The following is a 23,311-nucleotide window of genomic DNA, read 5'->3' as shown; positions in this document are numbered from 1 at the left end:
GCTGCAGTTGCGGCAGCTGCGGGGAAGTGCGTGTCTGTCTGTTCAGGTTGGCGGCCATCTCGGCCTCGCCCCGGTGGCCTCGCCTCGCTCGCGACTCTGGTCGCCTCATCGCTCCTCGCCGCGGAGAGAACCGCCGAGTCCAGGAGGTCCGCCATCCCTCCCCGACCCGCGTCGTGCCTCTGCACAACCTGTTTGAGCGGAGGAGAGGCCATCCTCCGGCTCCTCAGGGCTGGCCTCCGGGGAAGCGTCGGGAGCCGACCCTAACGCCTCGTCTGCTGCCGGGGAACGCAGGCCATGGACCGCTAGGTGACGGCGGGGCGCCCGAGGAGGGTAAGATGGCTGCTTGCCGCAGTGGGGACGCGGTTAGGGGACGCGGGGCTTTCGGGGGGCCCTGGGTCCTTGTCACCTTCAGCTGACCTGACTGCTTTGTCCTCACAGGACCTGGAGCTCGGGACGCTGACGGGGCTGCCTCGGAGGAGGACCGTGAATTGCGGCCGCATCCCTACCCCCGACTAATTGGGCGTTGAGATAGATTGCGTGGGGCACCATGACGCTGAGGCTCTTGGAAGACTGGTGTAGGGGGATGGACATGAACCCTCGGAAGGCGCTGTTGATCGCCGGCATCCCCCAGTCCTGTAACGCGGCCGAAATCGAGGAGGCTCTGCGCGCCGGGCTAGCGCCCTTGGGCGAGCACAGGCTGCTGGGGAGGATGTTCCGGAGGGACGAGAACAGGAAGGTGGCCTTAGTGGGGCTTACCCAGGAGACTAGTGTTGCTCTGGTCCCGAAGGAGATACCCGGGAAAGGGGGGAGTTGGAGAGTGATCTTTAAGCCCCCTGACCCGGAAAATGAGTTTCTAACCAGGCTAACCGCATTCTTAGAAGGAGAGGGCATGACATTGGGGGAGCTGACCAGAGCTTTTGGGTATGGGAACGACCCTCTTGACCCAGACCAGAACCCCATCCCAGAAGCGCGGGCCCCCCTGTTGGCACAGGCGCTAGATGAGGCTCTTCAGCCTGCCCTGCAATACCTGAGCTACAAAAAGCTGAGGGTATTCTCGGGCAATGACCCCCCAAGGCCTGGCGAAGAAGACTTTGAATCCTGGCTGTTTCACACCACTCAGATGATGAAGGGCTGGCAGGTGTCAGATGCTGAGAAAAGACGGCGATTGATAGAGAGCCTTAGAAGCCCAGCCTATGATGTCATTCGTGTCCTCAAGATAAACAACCCTTTCATTAAGGTCCCTGAATGCCTGAAGGCTCTTGAGCAGGTTTTTGGGCTTATTAATAATCCTAGGGAGATGCAGATCCAATATCTGAGGACGCACCAGGATGAGGAAGAGAAATTGTGTGCTTACATACTAAGGCTGGAGCCTTTGTTACAGAAACTGCTAAAGAGAGGAACGATTGAGGGAGAGTTTGTGAATCGGGCCCGCCTGGACCAAATCATTGCTGGATTAGCGGACAAATCGCAGCGCAAGCGGCTTGCTCAGCTGGCGGAGAACGGCGTAGCCCCTGGCTTGTTAGACCTCCTGCAGCTGATAAAGGTTCAAGAGGCGAGTGACTCAGAGAAAGAGGAGGTGGTTCTCCAGGCAAAGTTGATAGAGGGACATTACACCTGAGTCTCAGGAAGCCAGGGAAGGACAGTGACAGTCGGCAGGGCATGGAGGTAGAATAGTCCATATACCACCGTGGTAGACATTAACCAAGCCCTACCTTGTGATGCCCAGTTCTCAGTACAAATCCATTGTCAGTTGTGTGCCTATTTAAGGTCTCCTAAACGTATCGTTGACTAGGAAGACTAGTTCTGCACTGGTGTTTATATATTTAAATTCACCCCGGCGAATGTATCTTCACACAAAACTGTACAGAGTCCTATCACTGCATGTGTGCACTGCTCTGAGAGGAAGGCAGGGGTCACGTCCCTCTGCTGACCTGAGCTTACGGAGATATCAGCTTGTGTGGTAGCAGGTGCACGTGTCGCATGTCACGTGATTATGTATCAGCTTGTGGGTGTCTGTGGCCCTCCATTTATCACGATTGTGAGCAGCGGTTAAGACATTTTCTATGTGAACCAGAATTTTGTTGATTCTGTGCCATCAAGAGACAGAACTAAATGCTGAAGTTCACTTTGCGGCTTCCATCTCTAACCTCAGGTTCCTGATGTGTGTCATCCTATGCCTAGCTGTGAATATCATCTTAATAGGTGTTATAAAATTATAAGTATGAACTTATAAAATAAAGGAATGCTGATGAAATGACCTCTTTTATTTGTCTGGTTTATATCGAGTTTCCAAAAGAAATTTCAAAAGTGTGAATCTGAAAGCCCACGTGGTCCCTAGGTGAGACGGCTGGAGAGAGCCTGCAGCACACGGAGGGGAACAGGTCGGGACACAAATCAGTGCACATAGCAGGGGAGCACATCGATGCAGCAGTGCACTGGTTTGAATGGTTTCCCAGCTGGTACGAAGTACAGGGACGAGATTTACATTCAGGCCGTCTATTTCCAGAGTCCTTGCTCTCAATCTATGCTATGCTGCCTGGTGAAATATTCATAGAAGCCTGTAAGAAACACCATCACTGCCCCTGTTTAATTTTTTGGTTACTCCTCACCCAAGGATATTTTTCCATTGATTTTAGAGAGAATGGAAAGGGTGGGGGAGAAAGAAACATCAGAGTGAGAGAGAAACACATCAATTCGTTGCCTGCAACCTAGGTACATGCCCGTGACCAGGAATTAAACCCGAGACCCTTTAGTGCATGGGCTGATGCTCTGATCACTGAGCACACCGCCAGAGCACATTGCCCCGTTTTACATGTGAAAGGCTTGAGGCTCAGAAAGCCTCAGATCTAAGGGCCAAGGCACATAATTTGACTCCCAAGAGCGCGTTCTCTCTCTCTCTCTCTCTCTCTCTCTCTCTCTCTCTCTCTCTCTCTCTCTCTCTCTCTCTCTCTCTATATATATATATATATATATATATATATATATTAAATTCTTTGATTTTTAGAGAAGAAAGGAGAGAAAGAACATCCATGTGAGAGTAGCACATGTGAGGGTGGAACATTGATTGACAGCAAAGGGACCCATAGCCTTTCATTGCACAGGACAATGCCCAACCAACCGAGTCACCTGCCAGGGTCTGGGAGCTTTTCTGAAGGTGCTCTGACATGTGCGTTTGGTAAACACTGCATCATCGTCAAACACCAAAAAAGGCAGCTGTGTTTAGGAAGTCATGTGAAGTAAAAACACAACAACAAACCTATGATCTTTTAAAGTTATGTTTTGCCCGGCTGGCGTGGCTCAGAGGTTGAGTGTTGACCTGTGAACCAGGAGGTCACAGTTCAATTCAGGTTTGTGCTCTGGTCCCGAAGGAGATACTTGAGCTCAGTCCTTAGTGCGGGGCATGCAGCAGGCAGACGATCAATGATTCTCTCATCATTGATGTTTCTATCCTCTCCCTCTCTGAAATAAAAAAAATATATATGTATTTTTTTAAAAAAAAGCTATGTTTCAAAATGAATGACAAAATCCTAAAAGATTATAACTTGTGTTGGGATTATAAGGCTAAAGTAGTTTTTTAATGTTTATTAAGTGTGTTTTTTAAACAAATATGCAAAGGAGGTGCTCAAGAAGGAAGTTGGCATTTTAAAGGACACAGGAACCAGCCTGAAAGAGCCACTGGTGAAGCTATTACTTGAGCAACAAAATTCAATCATAACTCAAAATTGTATTTTAACCTAAATTATAAAACAAGTGTCTCCAACTTCATGCTGATGTGAATGAATGAATGACTTCTGTAAGTCTAAAACTATTCTAATATAAAATATTCGTTAAAATACATACATAGATACATACATACATACATATGCAAGCAAATAATAAATGACCTGGGATGCCAGCCAGTGAAATAAGTGACTAGAGAGTGAAAAACTAGAGGGCCCCTTTTTTCCTAAAAATGGGTTATTCATTAAAAACACACACACAAAAACAAAAATGCTTATTCATCTAAACACCACTAGGTGGTGGTAAGCACTCAGGTTAGGCCTCCGCCAGACAAAGCAGGGAAAAGGATTATTTCTTACATAAGTGGCATCATACCTGCCCCTCTTCAAAGACTGGAAAATTTCTCAAGTCTTTATGTGGAAAAATACTGAAGTGCTTGCTCAATGTAGGACAGTGACTTCCTCTCTAGGTCCCTGACACTTCTAGAATCTTCAGATCAGCTTGTCACAGAAGCCTGGCCTTGGTAAATGGACTGATCTGTCTATACAAGTGAGAACATCCTTTAAAAAATTTATTTTTATTTTTATTGATTTCAGAGAAGGGAGTGGGAGAGAGAGAGAGATAGAAACATCAATGATGAGAGAGAACCATTAATTGGCTGCTTCCTTCACACCCCACTCAGGGAATTAAGCACACAACCTGGGCATGTGCCCTTACCGAGAATCAAATCCTGACCTCCTGATTCAGAGGTCAATGCTCAACCTACAGCAGGAGTGCCGCTCAGCCAGAAGCCGGGCTCATGGCTGGTGAGCTCAGCAGCGGTGGCGAGAGTCTCTCCCGCCTCCACGGCAGCACTGAGCAGCAAGCCAAGCAATAAGTGGTGAGCAGGCAGCAAGTTAGGAATGAGCAGGTGGGTGGTAAGGAGTGAGCAGGAGTGCGGTAGGAGTGAGGGGTCCCAGACTGGAGAGGGTGCAGGCTGGGTTGAAGGACACCCCCACCCCTGTGGGTGAATTTCATGCACCGGGCCTCTAGTATATAATAACCAGTATGGCTATCATTTGTTAAACTCTTCCTATGTGCCAGGCATGTTGCTAAATGCTTTACCTACATTACCTCATTTAACTTTAACTGCAGGCCCTTGTGCCTGTATTACTATTCCTGATTTCAAGTAAGGAAGCAGACCTTTGGGTGGGTAAAGTGGCCTGCCCAGAGTCACACAGCTAGAAGCGACAAAGAGCTGTCTGGTTCCAAAGCCAGTGCCTTAACCACTGTCCAGACCACACTGTCGGCCCCCGCCCAGCAGCCATAGCCTCTTCCTCCTTCGTATCTAAAGCCAGATTCGCTCACCCACTTTACAGAACCGTGAATTTCAGGGGAAACCCAGCCTTCCCAGCCCCTGCCGGAAGTGGGGGGTGGTTAATTTTAATTAGCTTAAGATGATTCTATACCCTTCGCCGATGAAATGTGAGCTGCTGTTTTCAATCTTATTGTGTGTGGCACTGCTGCCAGAATGCCTCCGTTCAGATTCCCGCCTCAGCGTTCTAACGCTGTGTCTCCCAAGTTACTAACGCTTCCTGGGCTTCAGCCTCTTCAGCAGAAAGTGGATAATAAAGATCATTATAAACTGATGAACCAAAAGATAGATATAGAGACAGTAAAGCAATAAGCAGATTGTCAAATTACAGCGGGGAGGGGAGGAGAATCTGGGGGAGATAATAGATCAACCGAAGGACTTGTATACATGCATATAAGTACAACCAATGGACATAAAACTCTGGGGAGGGAGGGGATATGTGGGAGGGAAGAAGGGGGACAAAAAAAAATCATTAAAATATGTAAAAAAATAAATTAATTAATTAAAAAAAAAAAAAGAAAGTGGGGGTGACAGTGGCTCTCCTCGTAGGAGCATTGCGAAGACCGAGTGAGTGAATGATGTGAAGTGTGGAGAATGGTACCTGCTAGCCAATAAACATCTATTGTGTTTGTTCCTTATTGCTGCACAGCCAATCACCCCAAAACTTGGTGACTGAAAACAGTCGTTACCCCTCAGTTTCTGTGGACCAGGAACCGGGGAGCGACTTCACTGGGAGGTCTGGCTCTCTGCTAGACCGCCACCCGAGGGTCGCCCAGGGCTGGGGCCATCTTTTGGAGGCCTTCTCCCGAAGCTCACCCACGGGGCTGCGAGTTCCCCACGTTGGGGTGCCAGTTGCGAGTGTCCCCCCCACAACCCACGTGGTTCAGGGTTCAGGTTCAAAGTTCGGGCTCTGGAGGAGGCCGCATGCAAATGAAAGAGACTAGAAAATATTAATTTGGAAATATTGGGGGCCAGGCGGAGCCCCGCTCAAGGGGAAGGACTTCACCCCGCTCTGGCCTTGCTATCCCTTTTATTAAGACTATGGGATACACCCGTAGCCTCTAGGCGGGCAATTCCAATAATAGCCAATCAGCAAGGATTTACATAAGACTAAAAGGTGGATGTTGCTTTAGCTACCATGGTCTCAGCTAGACAGTGGGTGCTGGGCTCTGACCTTTCAGAGCTTCAAGGTTGACCAGCCTTTCCGGTTCCTTGTCCACATCTCCCTGCTAGTGAGGACCAGGGGCGGCTTCCCACACGGGGCCTCTCCCAGGGGCTGCCTCAAGACAGGCAGCTGACTTCCACCAGAAGCAAGCAACCCAAGAGAAAGTGAGGGAACACCCAAGGCGGAAGCCACAGCCTTTCCATAATCTTATCTCAAAGGTGGCATCTCACCAGGCCAGCGTGGCTCCGTGGTGGAGCATAGTCCTGTGGTCGGCAAACTGCGGCTCCCAAGCCACATGCGGCTCTTTGGCCCCTTGAGTGTGGCTCTTCCACAAAATACCACGGCCTGGGCGAGTCTATTTTGAAGAAGTGGCGTTAGAAGAAGTTTAAGTTTTAAAAAATGTGGCTCTCCAAAGAAATTTCTGTTGACTAATGAGTTTGCCCACCACAGGACTAGACCTATGAACCAGGAGGTCATGGTTTAATTCCCGGTCAGGGCCCATGCCTAGGTTACAGACTTGATCTCCAGCAGGGGGTGTGCAGGAGGCAGCTGATGAATGATTCTCATCATTGATGTTCCTATCTTTCCTTCTCTCTTCCCCTCTGAAATCAATTCTCTCTCTCTCTCTCTCTCTCTCTCTCTCTCTCTCTCTATATATATATATATATATATATATATATATAATTCTTTTAAAATGACACCCCATTACTTCTGTGACATTGTATTCATTAGGAGCAAGTCAAGGGAAGGAGATAACACTGGTGTGTGACCCCAGGAGGTGAGACTCTTTGGGGGCTGAGAGGCTGCCCAGACCAGCTTTTTTTTTTTTTTTTTAACTTATAAAGAGAACAAGTCTATAGTTTTGTAACTTCTACTTGATATTTAAGTAAGAAAATCTCTCTATTCAAGTCAAAAGAAAAAATACCCGTTCATTACATTGTTGGTCGCTAACTCGTTCGTGTATCAGAGAAATAAGCACACGGTTGTTTCGTCCACTCTGCAGGCTGCCCTGGGCCTCGCAGGTTTTACCGCTAGCAGATTCCCAGCTTTTTCAAGCCCAGGCAGTCACCTCCTCAGTCTCCCTCGACTCCGAGCAGTAAATGCCCAGCTGCTTCCCAGTTTCCGATTCCCTTCCGATCTCACCTCCCTCCTACTGGAGTGCCCTTTAAGAAGCAATAACCCACAGGCCCCTAACACTCCCATCCTGGGTGTGGGGAAAGACTTACCCTGTACCACCCAGCTTCTTGCTTCTGAGAAACTATGCCTTCAGTGTGCAACCAAAGCTTTTTTAAAAAATATATATTTTATTGATTTTTTTACAGAGAGGAAGGGAGAGGGATAGAGAGTTAGAAACATCGATGAGAGAGAAACATCCATCAGCTGCCTCCTGCACACTCCTCACTGAGGATGTGCCCGAAACCAAGGTACATGCCCTTGACCGGAATCGAACCCAGGACCCTTCACTCCACAGGCGGATGCTCTTTCCACTGAGCCAAATCGGTTTGGGCGCAATCAAAGCTTTTAATGCGTGCCTTTCTTCATCTAAGTAACCAAATAATCTGATGAACAGCATGGATCCAGAGACACGGAAGCATGGAATAGTGTGCGGAGTCTTGGAGGGAAGGAGGCGGGAGGCTGGATGGGTGGGAGGTTATCAATCAAGGACCTTGTCAGCATACAGTATTTGCATGGGCCATGGACGCAAACAATAGGGCAATAGGGCAGTGAGGCCCTGAGGTGGGGGTTGGGGGTGAGCTGGAGGGGGACAGTGGGGGAAAAAGAGGACATATGTAATGCTTTCAACAATGGAGAACTATTTAAAAAACTAAATAAGGGAAAAAATAATAACGCGGCCTTTCTTTATCTAACGAATGCCATTCATAGAAATGTAATCTCATAAGGATGTTCACAAAGAGTGGGCTAAAAGACTTCCTTGCAATACTATTTATCATTGTGGGGGAGGGAAAAAAGGGAACCTTAACAACTCCCAATGATAAGTGATAGGTTGAGTAAACTATGCCATGCCCAAAGGGCCATTACAACAAAACTGTGTTGGGTGAAATTGCCATTTTTGTAGGTTGAAACTAGATGCATTTTGGTAATTTCATATGGTTCAACCTAATAGAAGGCTGTCTCTTGGCATGCAAGTAGGTTTACAACCTACTAGTGACTGGAAAAGAAAGCAGAGTACCGCAGTATTGATAGAATAATCTTGTTTTTCTGATGACAAACGCCCATAATTATATTTGTAAAGGAAAACGTCTGGAAAAGCATATCTGTGATGTTAACAATAGTTTATCTTTCGTGGTAGAACTATGAGCAACTTTATCTTTTTTTTTTTTTTTTAATGAAGTTTCTGTTCTCCTCCAATGAATACTTCCTACTGGTATAATATTTACAGATTCTTAAATTAAATAAAACAAACAATAAGAGGCACACCCTAGTCTCCTATTTTTTATTAGTAATTTGTGATTCATTAAGCAGGACAGGTGCTAAGCAGCAGGACAGTGCCCATCCGGGCCAGCGGGAGGGGATTTATTCTATACGAGGACAACAGCCCTGCCTGCGAGGCTCAAAGACAGACTTCCTTCTCTAAGTGACTGAGCCTATTGGACTTTAGTCGAGACCAGAGCAACTGCAGACTCTTGTGCACACTCCCCCGGATGTCTGATTAGACACTTGTTTTTCTCTCCAGCTCCCATTCTGCCTCCTTCCAGCAATACCCCAGTTCTCACTTGGGGGTTCTCTCATCCACAGCGTAGCTGTAGTTTGGGATGGATTGATGGCCTAACCAGTGTTTCCTGAAGTATGGTACGCGTACCCCCAGGGGTACGGGAAGAGTTTGGTGGGGGTACGCGTTGCAACGGAGTTTGGCGGGGATATGCACTGCACCGTGCTTAGCTGCGCCTAATTCTACGTTCTCATGAGTACGAGGGGTACTCAGCGTTACGAAAATTATAGAAGGGGTACACCTATGTCAAAACTTTGGGAAACACTGAATTAAGCTAAAGAAATCAGTGAGTCCCCAGGTGGGCCTGGGACCGATCACAGCGGCTGAAGCATGAACCCCATGTCCTAAGCTCCCTCTCCCCGCCTTCCTGTTGAATGTTAAATTGGTATAGCTTTATGCCCCGGCCAGGGTGGCTCAGTTGGCTGGGCGTTCTCCCGTGCACCAAAAGGTTGCCACCTCGATTCCCAGGGAGGGCCCATGCCCGGGTTTCAAACTCAACACCTGGTAGGGGATGGGCATGAGAGAGCCGGTTGATGTTTCTCTCTCTCTACCTCTCCTTTCCTTTTCAGTCCCAGGCCCTGGCTCTGCCTGCCCTGACTCCCGTGCCTTGCATGCCTTTCAGAAGCTCTTCGAGGGATGCAGATAGGCTGTCACTGTCCCCTGCCTTCAGGGGCTCACAGTGTAGCTCCCGCTGCTCCCCTGGGGTCAGTGCCATTCCTTCAGAGCTTCTCCATACACCAAAAATGTGTGGCCAAAACCGGTTCGGCTCAGTGGATAGAGCATCGGCTTGCGGACTGAAAGGTCCCAGGTTTGAGTCCGGTCAAGGATATGTACGTTGGTTGTGGGCACATCCCCCGAGTGGGGTGTGCAGGAGGCAGCTGGTGGATGTTTCTCTCTTATTGATGTTTCTAACTCTCTATCCCTCTCCCTTCCCCTCTGTAAAAAATAAAAAATAAAATATATGTGTGGACAGCTTGCCAGGGTCTCAGTGTTCATCTTCCCTCACCAAGAAATTTATACATGCTGACGTCCTAACCCAAAAAGCTGGTGGCATTCTAAGGTGGTGCCTTGGGGAGGCAATCAGATCCTAAGGGTAGGATCTGATTGAGTGGGGGCAGCGCTCTCGTAAAAGGGACCCCAGCGAGATCCCTAGCCCCTCCCCCAGGTAAGGGTGTGGGAAGTCTTTGCCTGGAAGCGGTTCCTCACCCAAGCACACTGACCCTGATCTTGGCTTCCAGCAGCAGGACTTGGGGAGCAAGTTTTTGTTGTTTATCAGCCACCCAGTCCGTGGTGTATTGCTGGGTGGCTGATAAACAAGACTAAGACACCTCTATTTTTTTTTTTTAAGTGCTTTTATTTATTTCAGAGAGAAAGAGAGAGGGAGAGTTAGAAACATCAATGATGGGAGAGAATCATTGATCGGCTGCCTCCTGCACGCCCCCTACTGGGGATTGAACTGGCAATCCGGGCCTGTGCCCTTGACGGGAATCAAACCTGGGACCCTTCAGTCTGCAGGCCGACGCTTTATCCACTGAGCCAAACCAGCTAGGGTTAGACATCTCTGTTTTCAATGGTTGATGCAACCCCCTTCTCGTCTGGGAGGCGTACACTTGTTTTAGTTCTTGACTGTCGTTTTGGATGAGTTTCAGGTGGAAATAGAGATAAACATGTGTGTTTAACAGACCGTGTTTAACCAAGTATCTCTCCATTGTGTTAAATATTTTCACAAATAGCTTTATTGCTTCTTCCATTTACTATCATATTATATGCATGTTTTCAAAATAGTCCCATACTAAGGGCAGGCAGGCCATAGACATTGCACCGCTTACCTAAAAGCAATGGTCAAAATTCAAGTCTACCATTGGAATATTTTTAAAGCCTATCCCAAACATATGGCATCTGTCTGTACGTACTTCTGTACCCACCTCTTAAAAAACACCCCTGTTGCCCTCAATGGTGTGTTCAGTGATTAGAGCGTCAGCTGAAGGGTCGCTGGTTCAATTCTTGGTCAAGGGCGCTTTGCAGTTTGGATTCCTGGCCCCGGTCAGGGCACTCAGGAGGCGCCCACAAGATATGCCTGTCTTACATCAGTGTTCCTCTATCTTCCTCTTCCTCTTCCTCTTCCTCTTCCTCTTCCTCTTCCTCTTCCTCTTTCTTTCTCTTTCTCTTTCTCTTTCTCTTTCTCTTTCTCTTTCTCTTTCTCTTTCTCTTTCTCTTTCTCTTTTTCTCTCTCCTCCACTTTCCACTCTCTCCAAAATATAAAAGGAAAAGATATTCTCAGGTAAGGATTAACAACAGCAAAAAAATAGCCCTGTTCACAATCAGCATCAAGGTAACACCCTCCGCCAGCCAAAAGGTTATGACTCATTGAGGCTTCGGTCATGGTTAGCAGTTTTCAGCAATAAAGCATTTTTTAAATTAAGGTTAAAAAAAAAAAAAAAAAGCCCCGTTCTTATAATGCCAATATCACACCTGGTAAAACTGTCGATAATGACTTGAGATCATCTAACACCAGTTCTCAGTCAGACTTCCCTGATGACCTCAAACTCTCTCTTACAGTTGATTTATGGGAATCAGCGTCCAGACAGGAGGCATGGGGTGGAAGATTTCCAAGCAAAAACCCTTCCTGGAAAATCACAGAACCTGTCACACCATGCTACAGTACGGTGTCATTTCTGGTCCGGAAAGGCGTGCAATTCTGCCTGTGGTTCTGGCCCACGTTCTAATGTCGGTTCTCAAGCTAGTTCTGTGAGACGCCCCAGAGCCTTTGGGAACTTCCTTTCCAGCGTCCATAGGCCAGACTCAGCTTCTGTTGCTTGCAATTAAGAGTCCTGAGTGAGCCGAAACTGGTTTGGCTCAGCGGATAGAGCATCGGTCTGCGGACTGAGGGGTCCTGGGTTCGATTCTGGTCAAGGGCATCTGCATTGGTTGCGGGCACATTCCCCCATGGGTGGTGTGCAGGAGGCAGCTGGTCGATGTTTCTCTCTCATGGATGTTTCTGACTCTCTATCCCTCTCCCTTCATCTCTGAGAAAAATCAATAAAATACGTTTAAAAAAAAGAAAAAGAGTCCTGAATGAGATGCAGCATTTTAACTGCACTCTGACCTTAACCGGTCTGTATGTAGAGTCTCTGGGTGGAAGCTGCTGAGGTTCTGGCACAGCCAGGGCTCTCAGTGCCTCACAAGCAGCCCCTCCCCCACACTCGCATCCCCACCAATGCCTCCGCACAAAAGCCCTCCTCTGTCTTTCTGTCCTGGCGGGCCCTGGTGGGCCAACAAAATTGGACACTACATCATTACCCGACGAACAACTGGTTTCCTGGCTCCAAGGGCTGAAGGACTGATTCTCCACCTGCCGGGGAAGGGGAGGGGAGTATTTGGGAATATTTGCACAGGTGTGTGTGTGCCCTGCCTGGTTTGGGCTGAATCCTTCCAAGGCAGGAAAAAAAGGGAGAAAAATAAAGCTGTCAAATTTCCATATTTAAAAGGCTCATGAGCTCCCTCAGCTTTTAAACTAAAATAAACGTAAAACTACAAACAGAAATTAACCACCTTCAGATAACATGATGGATGATGTTTTACGGAAACCGAGTCACTGGTGTGTGGTTTGATGTGGGAAAGGTGTATTTTCAACTTTTTTTTTAATATATTTTTTTTATTAATTTTTCTTACAGAGAGGAAGGGAGAGAGATAGAGAGCTAGAAATGCGATGAGAGAGAAACATTGATCAGCTGCCTCTTGCACACCCCCTACCGGGGATGTGCCCGCAACCAATGTACATGCCCTTGACCGGAATCAAACCTGGGATCCTTCATTCCACAGACCGATGCTCTACCACTGAGCCAAACCGGTTTCGGCTATTTTCAACTTTTTAAAAATATATATTTTATTAATTTTTTACAGAGAGGAAAGGAGAGGGATAGAGAGTTAGAAACATCAATGAGAGAGAAACATCCATCAGCTGCCTCCTGCACTCTCCCTATTGGGTATTTGCCTGCAACCAAGGTACATGCCCTTGACCAGAATCGAACCTGGGACCCTTGAGGCCGCAGGCCGACGCTCTATCCACTGAGCCAAACCAGTTAGGGCTCAACTTTTTTTTTTCTTTTTTTTTTTAATATTGACTTATATATTATTTGAGTAATTGACATTATCCTTGTAGATTTTTTAAAAAATAATAAACTCCTTTTGAAGCACCTATCTACTTTTTAATGAGCCAAATAATTTAATCATGCATCCCCAAAATATAATACAGAAGACATTTAAAAAGTATCTCATAGCTGAAACTGGTTTGGCTCAGTGGATAGAACGTCGGCCTGCAGACTGAAGGGTCCCGGGTTTGATTCTGGTCAAGAGCATGTACCTTGGTTGCTGGCACATCCCCAGTAGGAGGTGTGCAGGAGGCAGCTGGTCGATGATTCTCTCTCATTGATCTGGCCAGGATTAACCTGGCTTCCTGGGAGAGGCCGCCTCTTCCTCAAATGTCTGAGGTGTCGACACTTGTCCCTCTCCCTTCCTCTCTGTAAAAAAATCAATAAAATATATTAAATTTTTAAAAAAATAATAGAGTATCTTATAAAACAACTTCTTTTATAAAATTTTTTTTATTATTGGAAGTTAATGAAACTTGTTTATGGTTTGTTTATACCACACTTCCTGCTGATCCGCGTTGTCGCGAGTTGGATGGGGAGGGAGTGGGAGCTGCGGGACCCCTCGCTCCTGAGGACCGCACAGTTCCGTCGCCATGGCGCTCCACTTGACCTTGGGGAAGCATTTGCCTTTGATGACGCTGCACACGGATCCATCTGCCACCAGCATGACCTTCATCCTAATGGAAAAGCAGGTTTGAAAATTGTGAAACGGCATTTGGCTCTGGGGAGACCATCCAGAAGGCCCAAGAATGAAAACAGGACACTTAGGACTTTGGGTGGAACTCACAGACCCTCAGGAACCTGAACATCACCTGGGGGAGAGGGCCGGGAAGAAAAGGAGGTTGCACGCTGCCTGGGTGTGTCCCCTGCTGACCTGCGAAGACAGCGTGGGAAGACTCCCATAGAAGGAGGGAGGGAGGGAGAGAGAGAGGGAAGGAGGGAGGGAGGGAGGAAGGGAGGGAGGGAGGGAGGGGTGCGTGTCCAGGGACAGGTGTAGACACCTCAGACCTTCGAGGAAGAGGTGGCCCCTCCCAGGAAGACAGGTTCATCCTGGCCGGAGGGTGGCTCCCGCTGGAAGTTAGCGACAAGATTGCCTGTCCTCTGCGCTTCCTTGCAGCTTGAGCTGCAAACCTCTCAAGAAGGTGAACTATGAGCACCGTCTGAAAAACAACGACGAACAATGCTTACCTCTGGGAGGCAGGAAGGAAGCAGTCAGGGGACTTCCTCTGCCCTCGCACACTTTCTGGAGTGTGAACGTCAGCACGTCTCTCTGACTGTAGAGTTCATGTTGGTAGGTGGTAAAGAGTGCGGCAAAGCTCTGAGGCCAACAGAGCGAGCGGCAGCCGTGTGTCTTGGTTTTCCGGCTCAGTGCCAAAGGCTGTTATCTGGGAAGTGCTGTCTCCCTGACTGTACGTGTCAGGCTCCTTAAAGAACATTCAGAAGGCACAGTGGGATGGGCAGGAACCAAAGGAATCCTCCCCACTCAGAGATGATCACCATCACGTTTTTTAGAGAATTAGTTGATTCCCTGTCACAGCAAAGGGCAGAGAATAAAAGAGTAGCATTAGTACTTGAAGTGGTTTTTTACAGTAATTATTCAAAATTCGTAATCTCTGTAGATGTTTGACTATTTAATACCTCTTTTTTTAAATTTTTCAATTACCGTTTACATTCAATATTATCCTGTATTAATTTCCGACGCGCAGGATAGTGGTTAGACAATCATGTACTTTCACCATTAACTTTTGGAAATATTTCTCCCTCCTTCTTCTTTGAGAGATAAATTTCCTTCCCTGGAATATAGCCATAAGCATGCCATGAGGGCAATTCAGTAGTTCTTTTTCTTTTTTTAAAATATATTTTATTGATTTTTTTTACAGAGAGGAAGGGAGAGGGATAGAGAGCTAGAAACATTGATGAGAGAGAAATATCGATCAGCTGCCTCCTGCACACCCCCTACTGGAGATGTACCTGCAACCAAGGTACATGCCCTGGACTGGAATGGAACCCAGGACCTTTCAGTCTGTAGGCCGACGCTATATTCACTGAGCCAAACCAGTTAGGGCAGTAGTTATTTTTCTTATTCAAGCAACATTAGGACATAAGCATTTCCCCATCATTCAGTCAAGACCAGGTGAACGCCCTAGCCTTGGCTCAGTGGATAGAGCGTCAGTCTGAAAGGTACCAGGTTCGATTCTGATCTGGGGCACAAGCCCGGGTTACGGGCTCAATCCCAGTAGGGAGTGGGGGGGTGCAGGAGGCAGCCAATCAATGATTATCTCTCATCATTGACGATTCTATCTCTCTCTTCTTCTCCCTTCTTCTCTGAAATCAATAAAAATATATATTTTTTAAAAAGGCCAGGTGAATGTATATTTTGCATAAGATGTATATTTTGTATATTTTGGTAAAAGAGATAAAGGGGGTCAGTTATATGGGAGAGACGACTTGACTTACAAGGTGAACACATAGTGGGATATACTATTACAGATGATGTGTCATAAATTGTACACTTGACACCCATATAATTTTACTAACTAATGTCACTGTAGTAAATTTCATAAATTTTTAAAAATAAAAATTTTTAAATTAAGAATAACATTTATGCCATTAACTTTTTTAAAAAATTCACGAGAGAGAGAGAGAGAGCAAGAGAGAGATTCTCATTGATTTGTTGTTCCACTTATTTGTGCATCCACTGGTTGATTCTTGTATGTGCCCTGGCCAGACATCGAATCCACAGGCTTGGCATACCAGACAATGCTCTAACCATTGAACACCGGCCAGGCCATATGCTGATCAGCTGTTAAGAAGGAAGAGATAATGAATTTACAGTAAATGCAAACATATTTTAATGACCTAGTTATCGTTATGGGTGTGTTCCATGAATAAACACCTCATCTAATTAGGAGAGTAGATATTAAAAAAAAATATTTTGGAGATTCTGTCTTTATTAATTCATTACCTCATTTTAAAAAACCTTTTCATTGGCACTCTCCCTTCTGGATGCAAGCCCCTACTTTTCCCGTTCCCTTCCCCTTAAAAATAAAATAAAATAAAATAAAAATATTTTCATTCAAAAAACCAGTCTCACCTGGCGGGGTAGCTCAGCTGGTTAGAGCGTCCTCCTAATTCGCCAAGGTCATTGGTTCGATCCCCTTGTCAGGGCACATACAAGAATCAACCAATGAATGCATAACTAAGTGGAACAACAAATGGATGTTTCTCTCCCCCTCCCTCCAGATCAATAAATTAAAGAATTTTTATAATCAACCTCACAAAAAAATAATAGTCTCACAGGAAGTTGCAGGCACTCTTAACCAGCTTGCCTTAATGGTGACGTCTCCTGTAACTACAGTGCAGTCTCACAGCCAGGGAACTGGCTGGGCACCGTCCATGTCACCGGCTGCTTCGTGTGGCCTGTGTTATTGGCGCCGGCAGAGAAGCCTAAGGGTCCGATCGGCTTAGTATTTGTCCGAGCGGCGTTCCTGGTGCAGCTGGGAGAAACCCGGGCCTGTCTGCTTTGCAGCCTGCACCTTCCTGCCTCCCTGAGGGACGGAAGGAGCAGAGGGACAGATATTAAGAAATGACGACTGGAACATTAGGAAATTTAAGCATCAGTGTTGTCAGAGGATTTGTTTTTGTAACTAGGAGAGATTCCGGCTTATTTCTGATATGAATCATAAGAGGTTGGGCAAAGTGTTAAATTTCTACGGCTTCGGGAGTCCTGTTTGTAAAATGGGGGTGACCTGCATAGTCCCCTCCCCCCACACACACACCCTGGCTATTTGTAACGTAGACACAATTCCCACTGAAAGAAAAGTTCACTTCACACACACACACACACACACACACACACGTTATTTTAATCTCAAAATTTAGTAGCCCTCCTAAAAATTTTCTGATTGGAGAAACGAATAGAAATTCCAGCATCTTGCCGAAGCCGGTTTGGCTCAGTGGAAGAGCATCGGCCTGGGGACTGAAGGGTCCCAGGTTCGATTCCGGTCAAGGGCATGTACATTGGTTGTGGGCACATCCCCAGTGGGGTGTGTGCAGGAGGCAGCTGGTCGATGTTTCTCTCTCATCGACGTTTCTAACTCTCTATCCCTCTCAATTCCTCTCTGTGTAAAATCAATAAAATATATTTTTTAAAAAAAAGAAATTCCAGCATCTAGAGTTTAAAGATTTAAAATAAACGAGTATTGTGCAATTACGCTTGGTGTCAGTTTAAATTGTGGGAATTTGAAATAATGTGAAAATACGATAAGACCACATGTTATGCCCCATAATTGAATTAAAGAACTCCACCCTGTTTTAAAAAAAATCAGTCAAGAATCTCTGGATGGCTGAAACCGGTTTGACTCAGTGGATAGAGCGTCAGCCTGCGGACTGAAAGGTCCCAGGTTCGATTCTGGTCAAGGGCATGTACATTGGTTGTGGGCACATCCCCAGTAGGGGGTATGCGGGAGGCAGCTGACTGATGTTCCTCTCTCATTGATTTATTTCTAACTCTATCCCTCTCCCTTCCTCTCTATAAAAAAATCAATAAAATATATATATTAAAAAAAGACTCTCTGGATGCCAAAACTGGTGGGCAGTGGATTGTACATTATTCATGGCATGGCCACAGGGTGGCGCCACTTTCTCGGTTTAAAGAAATACCCATCCTGGACGGATGTCCTGAGTTCTGAGTTCTTGGAAGCGCTGGGGCTGAAAAACACGTCCCTGTGGCTGAGTCACTCCTGCCGGAAGGTTAGCTGAGATAAAGCCCTAGAAGAGGGCCAGTCACTGTGAATGGGGTGATATTAATGTTTTGTTGTTAATCCTCCCCTGAGGATAGTTTCCGTTTATTTTCAGAGAGAGTGGGAAGGAGGAGGGGAGACACCCAGAGAGAAACATGGACGTGACAGTGACACATCAATTGGTTGCCTCCGGCCCTCACCCCAAGGGGGGCAGGGGATGGAGACTGCAACCGAGGTACATGCCCGGGACTGGAATCCAACGCAGAATTCTTAAGTCTGTGGATCAAGGCTGTATCCATGGAGGCAAACGACTAGGGTGCAGTGAATTAATTTGCGTGTGAACCTCCTGCAAAAGAATAGAGATGGTGCAGAGAGCAACAGGTCCAGAGAGCACTGCAGCGGTTGGATGGGGTGCTCTGAGGACCAGGCTCCCAGCTTTAGAGTTTGTTCTAAACTGGGAGATTATCCTTGGGTTCTGGAGTTTTAAATGATGATAGTCTCTGGAAACCCATCTTCCTCCTTAAATATGAGCCATCCGATTCTGATGCCTCGGAGCAGAGCAGCTCTGCTGGAGGCAGCCCTGCCCTTTCAGCCTGTCCCAGGAAACCCCAGGATACAGAGAAGAAATCAACCGTTTTTTAAGCTCCACTTGGTTCTAGGTCGTGCTTATGCTGCTTCTCTCATTGAATCCTCACAGCTCTTCCTGGTTCTGTTATTTACCCACCCACCCCCACAGCTGACCTTCGATCCGTGTCTTTACTTCCTTCAACAGAGGAGGAAACCGAGGTTAAGCAATTTGCCCAGACCCCTCCGCTGGCCGTCTGTGGAGCTGGGATTTGAACCCAGGTCAGCTTGACACCAAAGCTCGCTTTTGTTCCTGTGGACCAGGGTGGGTCTAGGCGATGCTTGTGCCATCAGGAATCCAGCAGGAAGAAGCAGATATCTGTCCGTGAGGAGGGTGGAGGGAAGGTATTTCTCAACGAGGTATCGTTGATCTTTCACACACGACTTCAACATTTGGACAGGATGATTCTGAAGATCGTTTAGGTAGAAGCAGTCGTAATGTTGCCATCTGCGGTGAACATAGCAAAATTCTCAATTGTGATTCACTAGGGAGACTTGAATGTAGCTGAGTCACGGAGTCCAGGAGAGGTTGGTGTAGGCAGGACAGGAAGGGTAGTAGCTTGTGACACGCAGAGAGGGCAGAAGAGACAAGTGCTTCCCAGTCTTTGGAAATTGTAATGCGATTTAGCCACCCACTCTCCAAACACAGATGGCGGCCTCCAAAGCACAAGACGCTGGATAAGGGACCCAGGCCGTGCCTGCCTTGTAAAACAGCGTCATTCTGAAAGCAGGGTGGCTGTGGTCTGCATTAAACCAGAAGTAGAAACGCAATGCAGTCCTCTATGTATGATTTAGGGTCGTGCATACCATATGTTTCTTTTTGAGTTGCTTTTACATGTGTTATCTTAATCTCTCTCTGTAGGACCTCCCTGCCGTGAACTTTTACGGGAGCACTCACACCCTGTCGTTAATGTGTAGTGTGTACGTCCATCTCTCCGGCTGGTTTATGACTTTCTTCAGAGAAGAGAGGCTGTGATATTTCATGCATCTATAAAACCCTAGCACTTAGCAAGGCATTGGCGAGGGTAAAAGATAGAACCCCAGTGGGTGCAGATTAAGCAAAAGGGGGGCTTTGTTTCAAGGCTCCCCGGGGTAGGGGGGCAGCCACCTTTTGGAGGAACAGGAACCAGGCTCTCTGGCGACTCTTCATCTCTTGCCTCTGTCTCATCAACACCTTCTTCCTACAGTGTGTCTTCCACTGCTTCCTGGTCCCCTCGGCTGAAAACCGGGCACTGAGAGCTTTATCATCCTATTCGAGGCCGCCATTTTGCTCTGGGCCAGAGCCGCCTTTCCGCCTTTCCACGCTGCCCAGAGGTCCAGAGCTGCTGGGGCGGTGCGGGACGCCTGCATCATTGCCATGGTGACAACGCAAGTGTCTCGTCCCTCCCCGCCCCAGGCCACTTGGTGCCTGCATATGCAAATTAGCCCACAATCTTTGTTGGGTTAATTTGAATATTCACTCCTAATTGGCTGGTGGGTGTTGTGAAGGTACAGTCAATTTGCATCTTACTCTTTTATTAGTGTAGATTCCTCCCACCCAATCTGCCCAGCCTCCAGGGATTGAGACTTTGATTGGTCTAGCCCCTAGTCCAATCAACTGTGGCCAGAGGGGTGTGGTCCAACTGTAGGATGCAGGTTGTTCCTATGGTAACTATAAGGCAGGGGCTGGAAGGAAGAGGCACAGTTCCCGGAGAAAAGGGTGAAGGGAAGAGGCAGCTCAGACAATAGGGGCCCTGTATATAGTTGGTGCTCCATAAATGCTTACTGATCTATCTTGTTGCAGGATGCTGGCCTTGTTTTAGTTCCCAAACACACTCCCTCAGGGGATTGGTACTTTGTACACACTTCTCTGAAGCTTTTCCATGCTTTGTTACGGATGTTTTGTTTCAATCCCAGATTACGAACTCTTTGAGGGTAGTGACTAAATCTTATTCCTCTTTCCCTTCATTTTTAGCCCTATATTGTATCTAATACAGACCATATATTCAATACATGCCAAATTAATATTGAATGCATGATTAAATGAATAAATATAAGAATGAATTAGTGGCTAATTAGTGGATCTAATGTAATTAGTGGATCAGTGGATAGTTCAAAAGACTCAGAGGAGATCACATGAACTGTTGTGATTAATTTCCATGCTTTTCGGCTGGTGGAGATACCCGAGGAGCTGGTTGCCCAGATCTTGCTTCCTTTTTTCTTGGTTACTTCTCCTTCCCCACCGCCCTGTGGGTATAGCATCAGAGAGTTTGGTTGCCATCTTGGTATGACGACATCCTATTCCCTTGTCCCAGCTGATTGGACCAGGACTGGGCTCCTGACCCAAACTGAGCCGTTGGACACCTCCTCCAGGGAGATTGGGACTAAGAGAGGCCAAGCTTCAGTCTAACTGCTCTTCTTCTTTTTAAAATAGTATTATATAAAAGATATTTTATATACTTTAGAGATAAAGGAAGGGAGAAGGAGAGAAACATGGATGTGAGAGAGAAACATGGATGTGAGAGAGAACATTGATTGGTTGCCTCCCACATACACCCAGACAGGAACCTGCAACCTGGGCATATGCCCTCACTGGGAATCATACCGGCGTCTCTTCAGTGCACAGGAAGGATAGACTGCAACAGCATGATCTGCGATCCAGCCGTGGGTCCAGCGAGGTCCCCGTGGAGGACCTTTTGTATAAATACTAAATGGGGTTTACGCAATGCTGTGAGGGAGCTGGCTCACACTGGTTTGTGAAAGCCGACGGTGCACACATATTTCTTCAGGGACATCACAGTGGTAGCTTGAAGTAAGCCACGGTGGCAGTATTTACACCACAGAAATGGGCCAATGCTACACACCAGGGATCTGCACTGAGAGCTGGTTATTAAGCACTTACAAGACTGAAATATCTGGGCAAACACCTACCTACTCATGCCTCACAGCCCTGTGCCTCTGCTGCGGGAAACCTCCTCTGGTGTTTGTGGGCAGCTGGTTTTCTGTGCACTCAAGTGCCTAGGAGACACCGTGAGACAACCCATAACTCCAGGCTTCCCTGACAGGAGCCAAGGGTGAGACAGACACTGATGAGGCAATGACGGCCTATTGCCCTGGAGGGAAGCCCAGGCTCTGTGGCATGGCAGGCGGCTGGCCCTCTGAGCAGTGGCCCTTGCCCTCCCTGCATCTTTATTTATTTATTTTTATTTTTTAAAATATATCTTATTGATTTTTTTTTTTTTTTTTTTTTTTTTTTTTTTTTTTTTTTACAGAGAGGAAGGGAGAGGGATAGAGAGTTAGAAACATCGATGAGAGAGAATCATCCATCAGCTGCCTCCTGCACACCCCCCCACTGGGGATGTGCCCACAACCAAGGTACATGCCTTTGACTGGAATCGAACCTGGGACCTCTCAGTCCGCAGGCCGACACTCTATCCACTGAGCCAAACCGGTTTCGGCCCTCCTTGCATCTTTAGGCTCTTCCCTGCCAGCTCCCCATCCCATCCTCACACCCTGCCCTCCTGAGCCTCCTCCACCTCCAGCCTAGTGCCTCTACCCCTCCAGCTGTCAGTCACCGGAGAGTCTGGTAAAGGTCATGGGCTTTCTCCTTAGGGGAAACACACCCAGACTTACCGGCATGCACAACTCGTTGTAGGAGATTCATGGACCAAATACTTGCTTTTCTCTGAAGCCTTTCCTGCCTCCCACGTCTGGCGTGCCCTCTGCTTTCCCCCAAACATGCTCTCCCTCAGCACCTGCAGCCCTTTGGAATTTGTTTATGTTTAAGTCTTTACTTATGTGAGCCTCCAGCCCCCAGCACGCCCAGACAGGCTCCCATCCGGGTACTAGCCAGGCCTGACCCTGCTTAGCTCCGGAGATCAGACAAGATGGGGGCGTGCCCCAGGTGGTATGGCCATAGACTATGTCTGAGTCTTTCCCATTTTTTTTTCATTAAGGTATTATATGTGTACATATCTTACCAATCCCCCCCACTCCCATACATGCCCTCCCTCCCCAGAGTTTTGCGTCCATTGGTTATGCTTATATGCATGCATACAGTTCCTTCAGTTGATCTCTTATCTCCCCCATATTTCCCTATGCTTCCCACTGTAATTTGACAGTCTGTTTGTTGCTTTACTGTCTCTGAATCTTCATTTTTGTTCATTGGTTTATAATGTTATTATCCATAAATGAGTGAGATCATGTAGTATTTTTCTTTCATTGACTGGCTTATTTCACTCAGCATGATGTTCTCCAATTCCATCCAGGTTGCTGCAAATGGTAAGAATTCCTTCTTTTTTATGGCAGCATAGTATTCCATTGTGTAGATGTACCATAGTTTTTGGATCCAATCATCTGCTGACGGGCACCTAGGCTGTTTCCAAATCTCAGCTATGGTAAATTGTGCTGCTATGAACATAGGGATGCATATATCCTTTCTGATTGGTGTTTCTAGTTTCTTGGGATATATTCTTAGGAGTGGGATTACTGGGTCAAATGGGAGTTCCATTTTCAGTTTTTTGAGGAAACCCATGTCTGAGTCTTTTGCTTCACGGGGAGCTTCTCCGGGGAGACCCATAGTATGTTCTTATTCCTGAGCACAGGGTGTGTCCTAACGCCCACGTTCTAATCGTGAGATCAGGGCGTTGCCGCAGACCCCGCCTGCTGTCTGAGCGCCACGGTGCGTCACGGAGCGTGGCACCGGCCCTGCCAAAGGGAGGAGGTGCCAACCGGGACGGGGACCCACGCAGACACCGCAGAGCAGGGCTCTCTGCAGCCAGCATAGGCCCAGCACCGAGGACAGGTGCAACCGAACTGCAGCAACAGAGGCAGCCGCTGCTGGGC

The 23,311-nt window shown here is 47.2% G+C and overlaps 1 protein-coding gene across 1 annotated transcript; it reads left to right on the top strand.

The window, feature by feature from the left end:
- The first annotated feature begins 154 nt into the window (after window positions 1-154).
- MOAP1 (modulator of apoptosis 1) lies at window positions 155-2,257 on the top strand. Its single transcript, XM_036411667.2, has 2 exons — window positions 155-330; window positions 439-2,257. The coding sequence occupies exon 2, from the start codon at window positions 548-550 to the stop codon at window positions 1,616-1,618; it is 1,071 nt and encodes a 356-aa protein (XP_036267560.1). The 5' UTR covers window positions 155-330; window positions 439-547; the 3' UTR covers window positions 1,619-2,257.
- Window positions 2,258-23,311: the final 21,054 nt, after the last annotated feature.

This window comes from Pipistrellus kuhlii, unplaced genomic scaffold, assembly GCF_014108245.1.
Source record: "Pipistrellus kuhlii isolate mPipKuh1 unplaced genomic scaffold, mPipKuh1.p scaffold_m20_p_41, whole genome shotgun sequence".
Classification (NCBI taxonomy): Eukaryota; Metazoa; Chordata; class Mammalia; order Chiroptera; family Vespertilionidae; genus Pipistrellus; species Pipistrellus kuhlii.
This window is presented reverse-complemented; position numbering and strand designations above follow the sequence as displayed.

Excerpts from the sequence above, each read along its gene's own strand:
- MOAP1 (XM_036411667.2), top strand. The coding sequence starts at position 548 with ATGACGCTGAGGCTCTTGGAAGACTGGTGTAGGGGGATGGACATGAAC.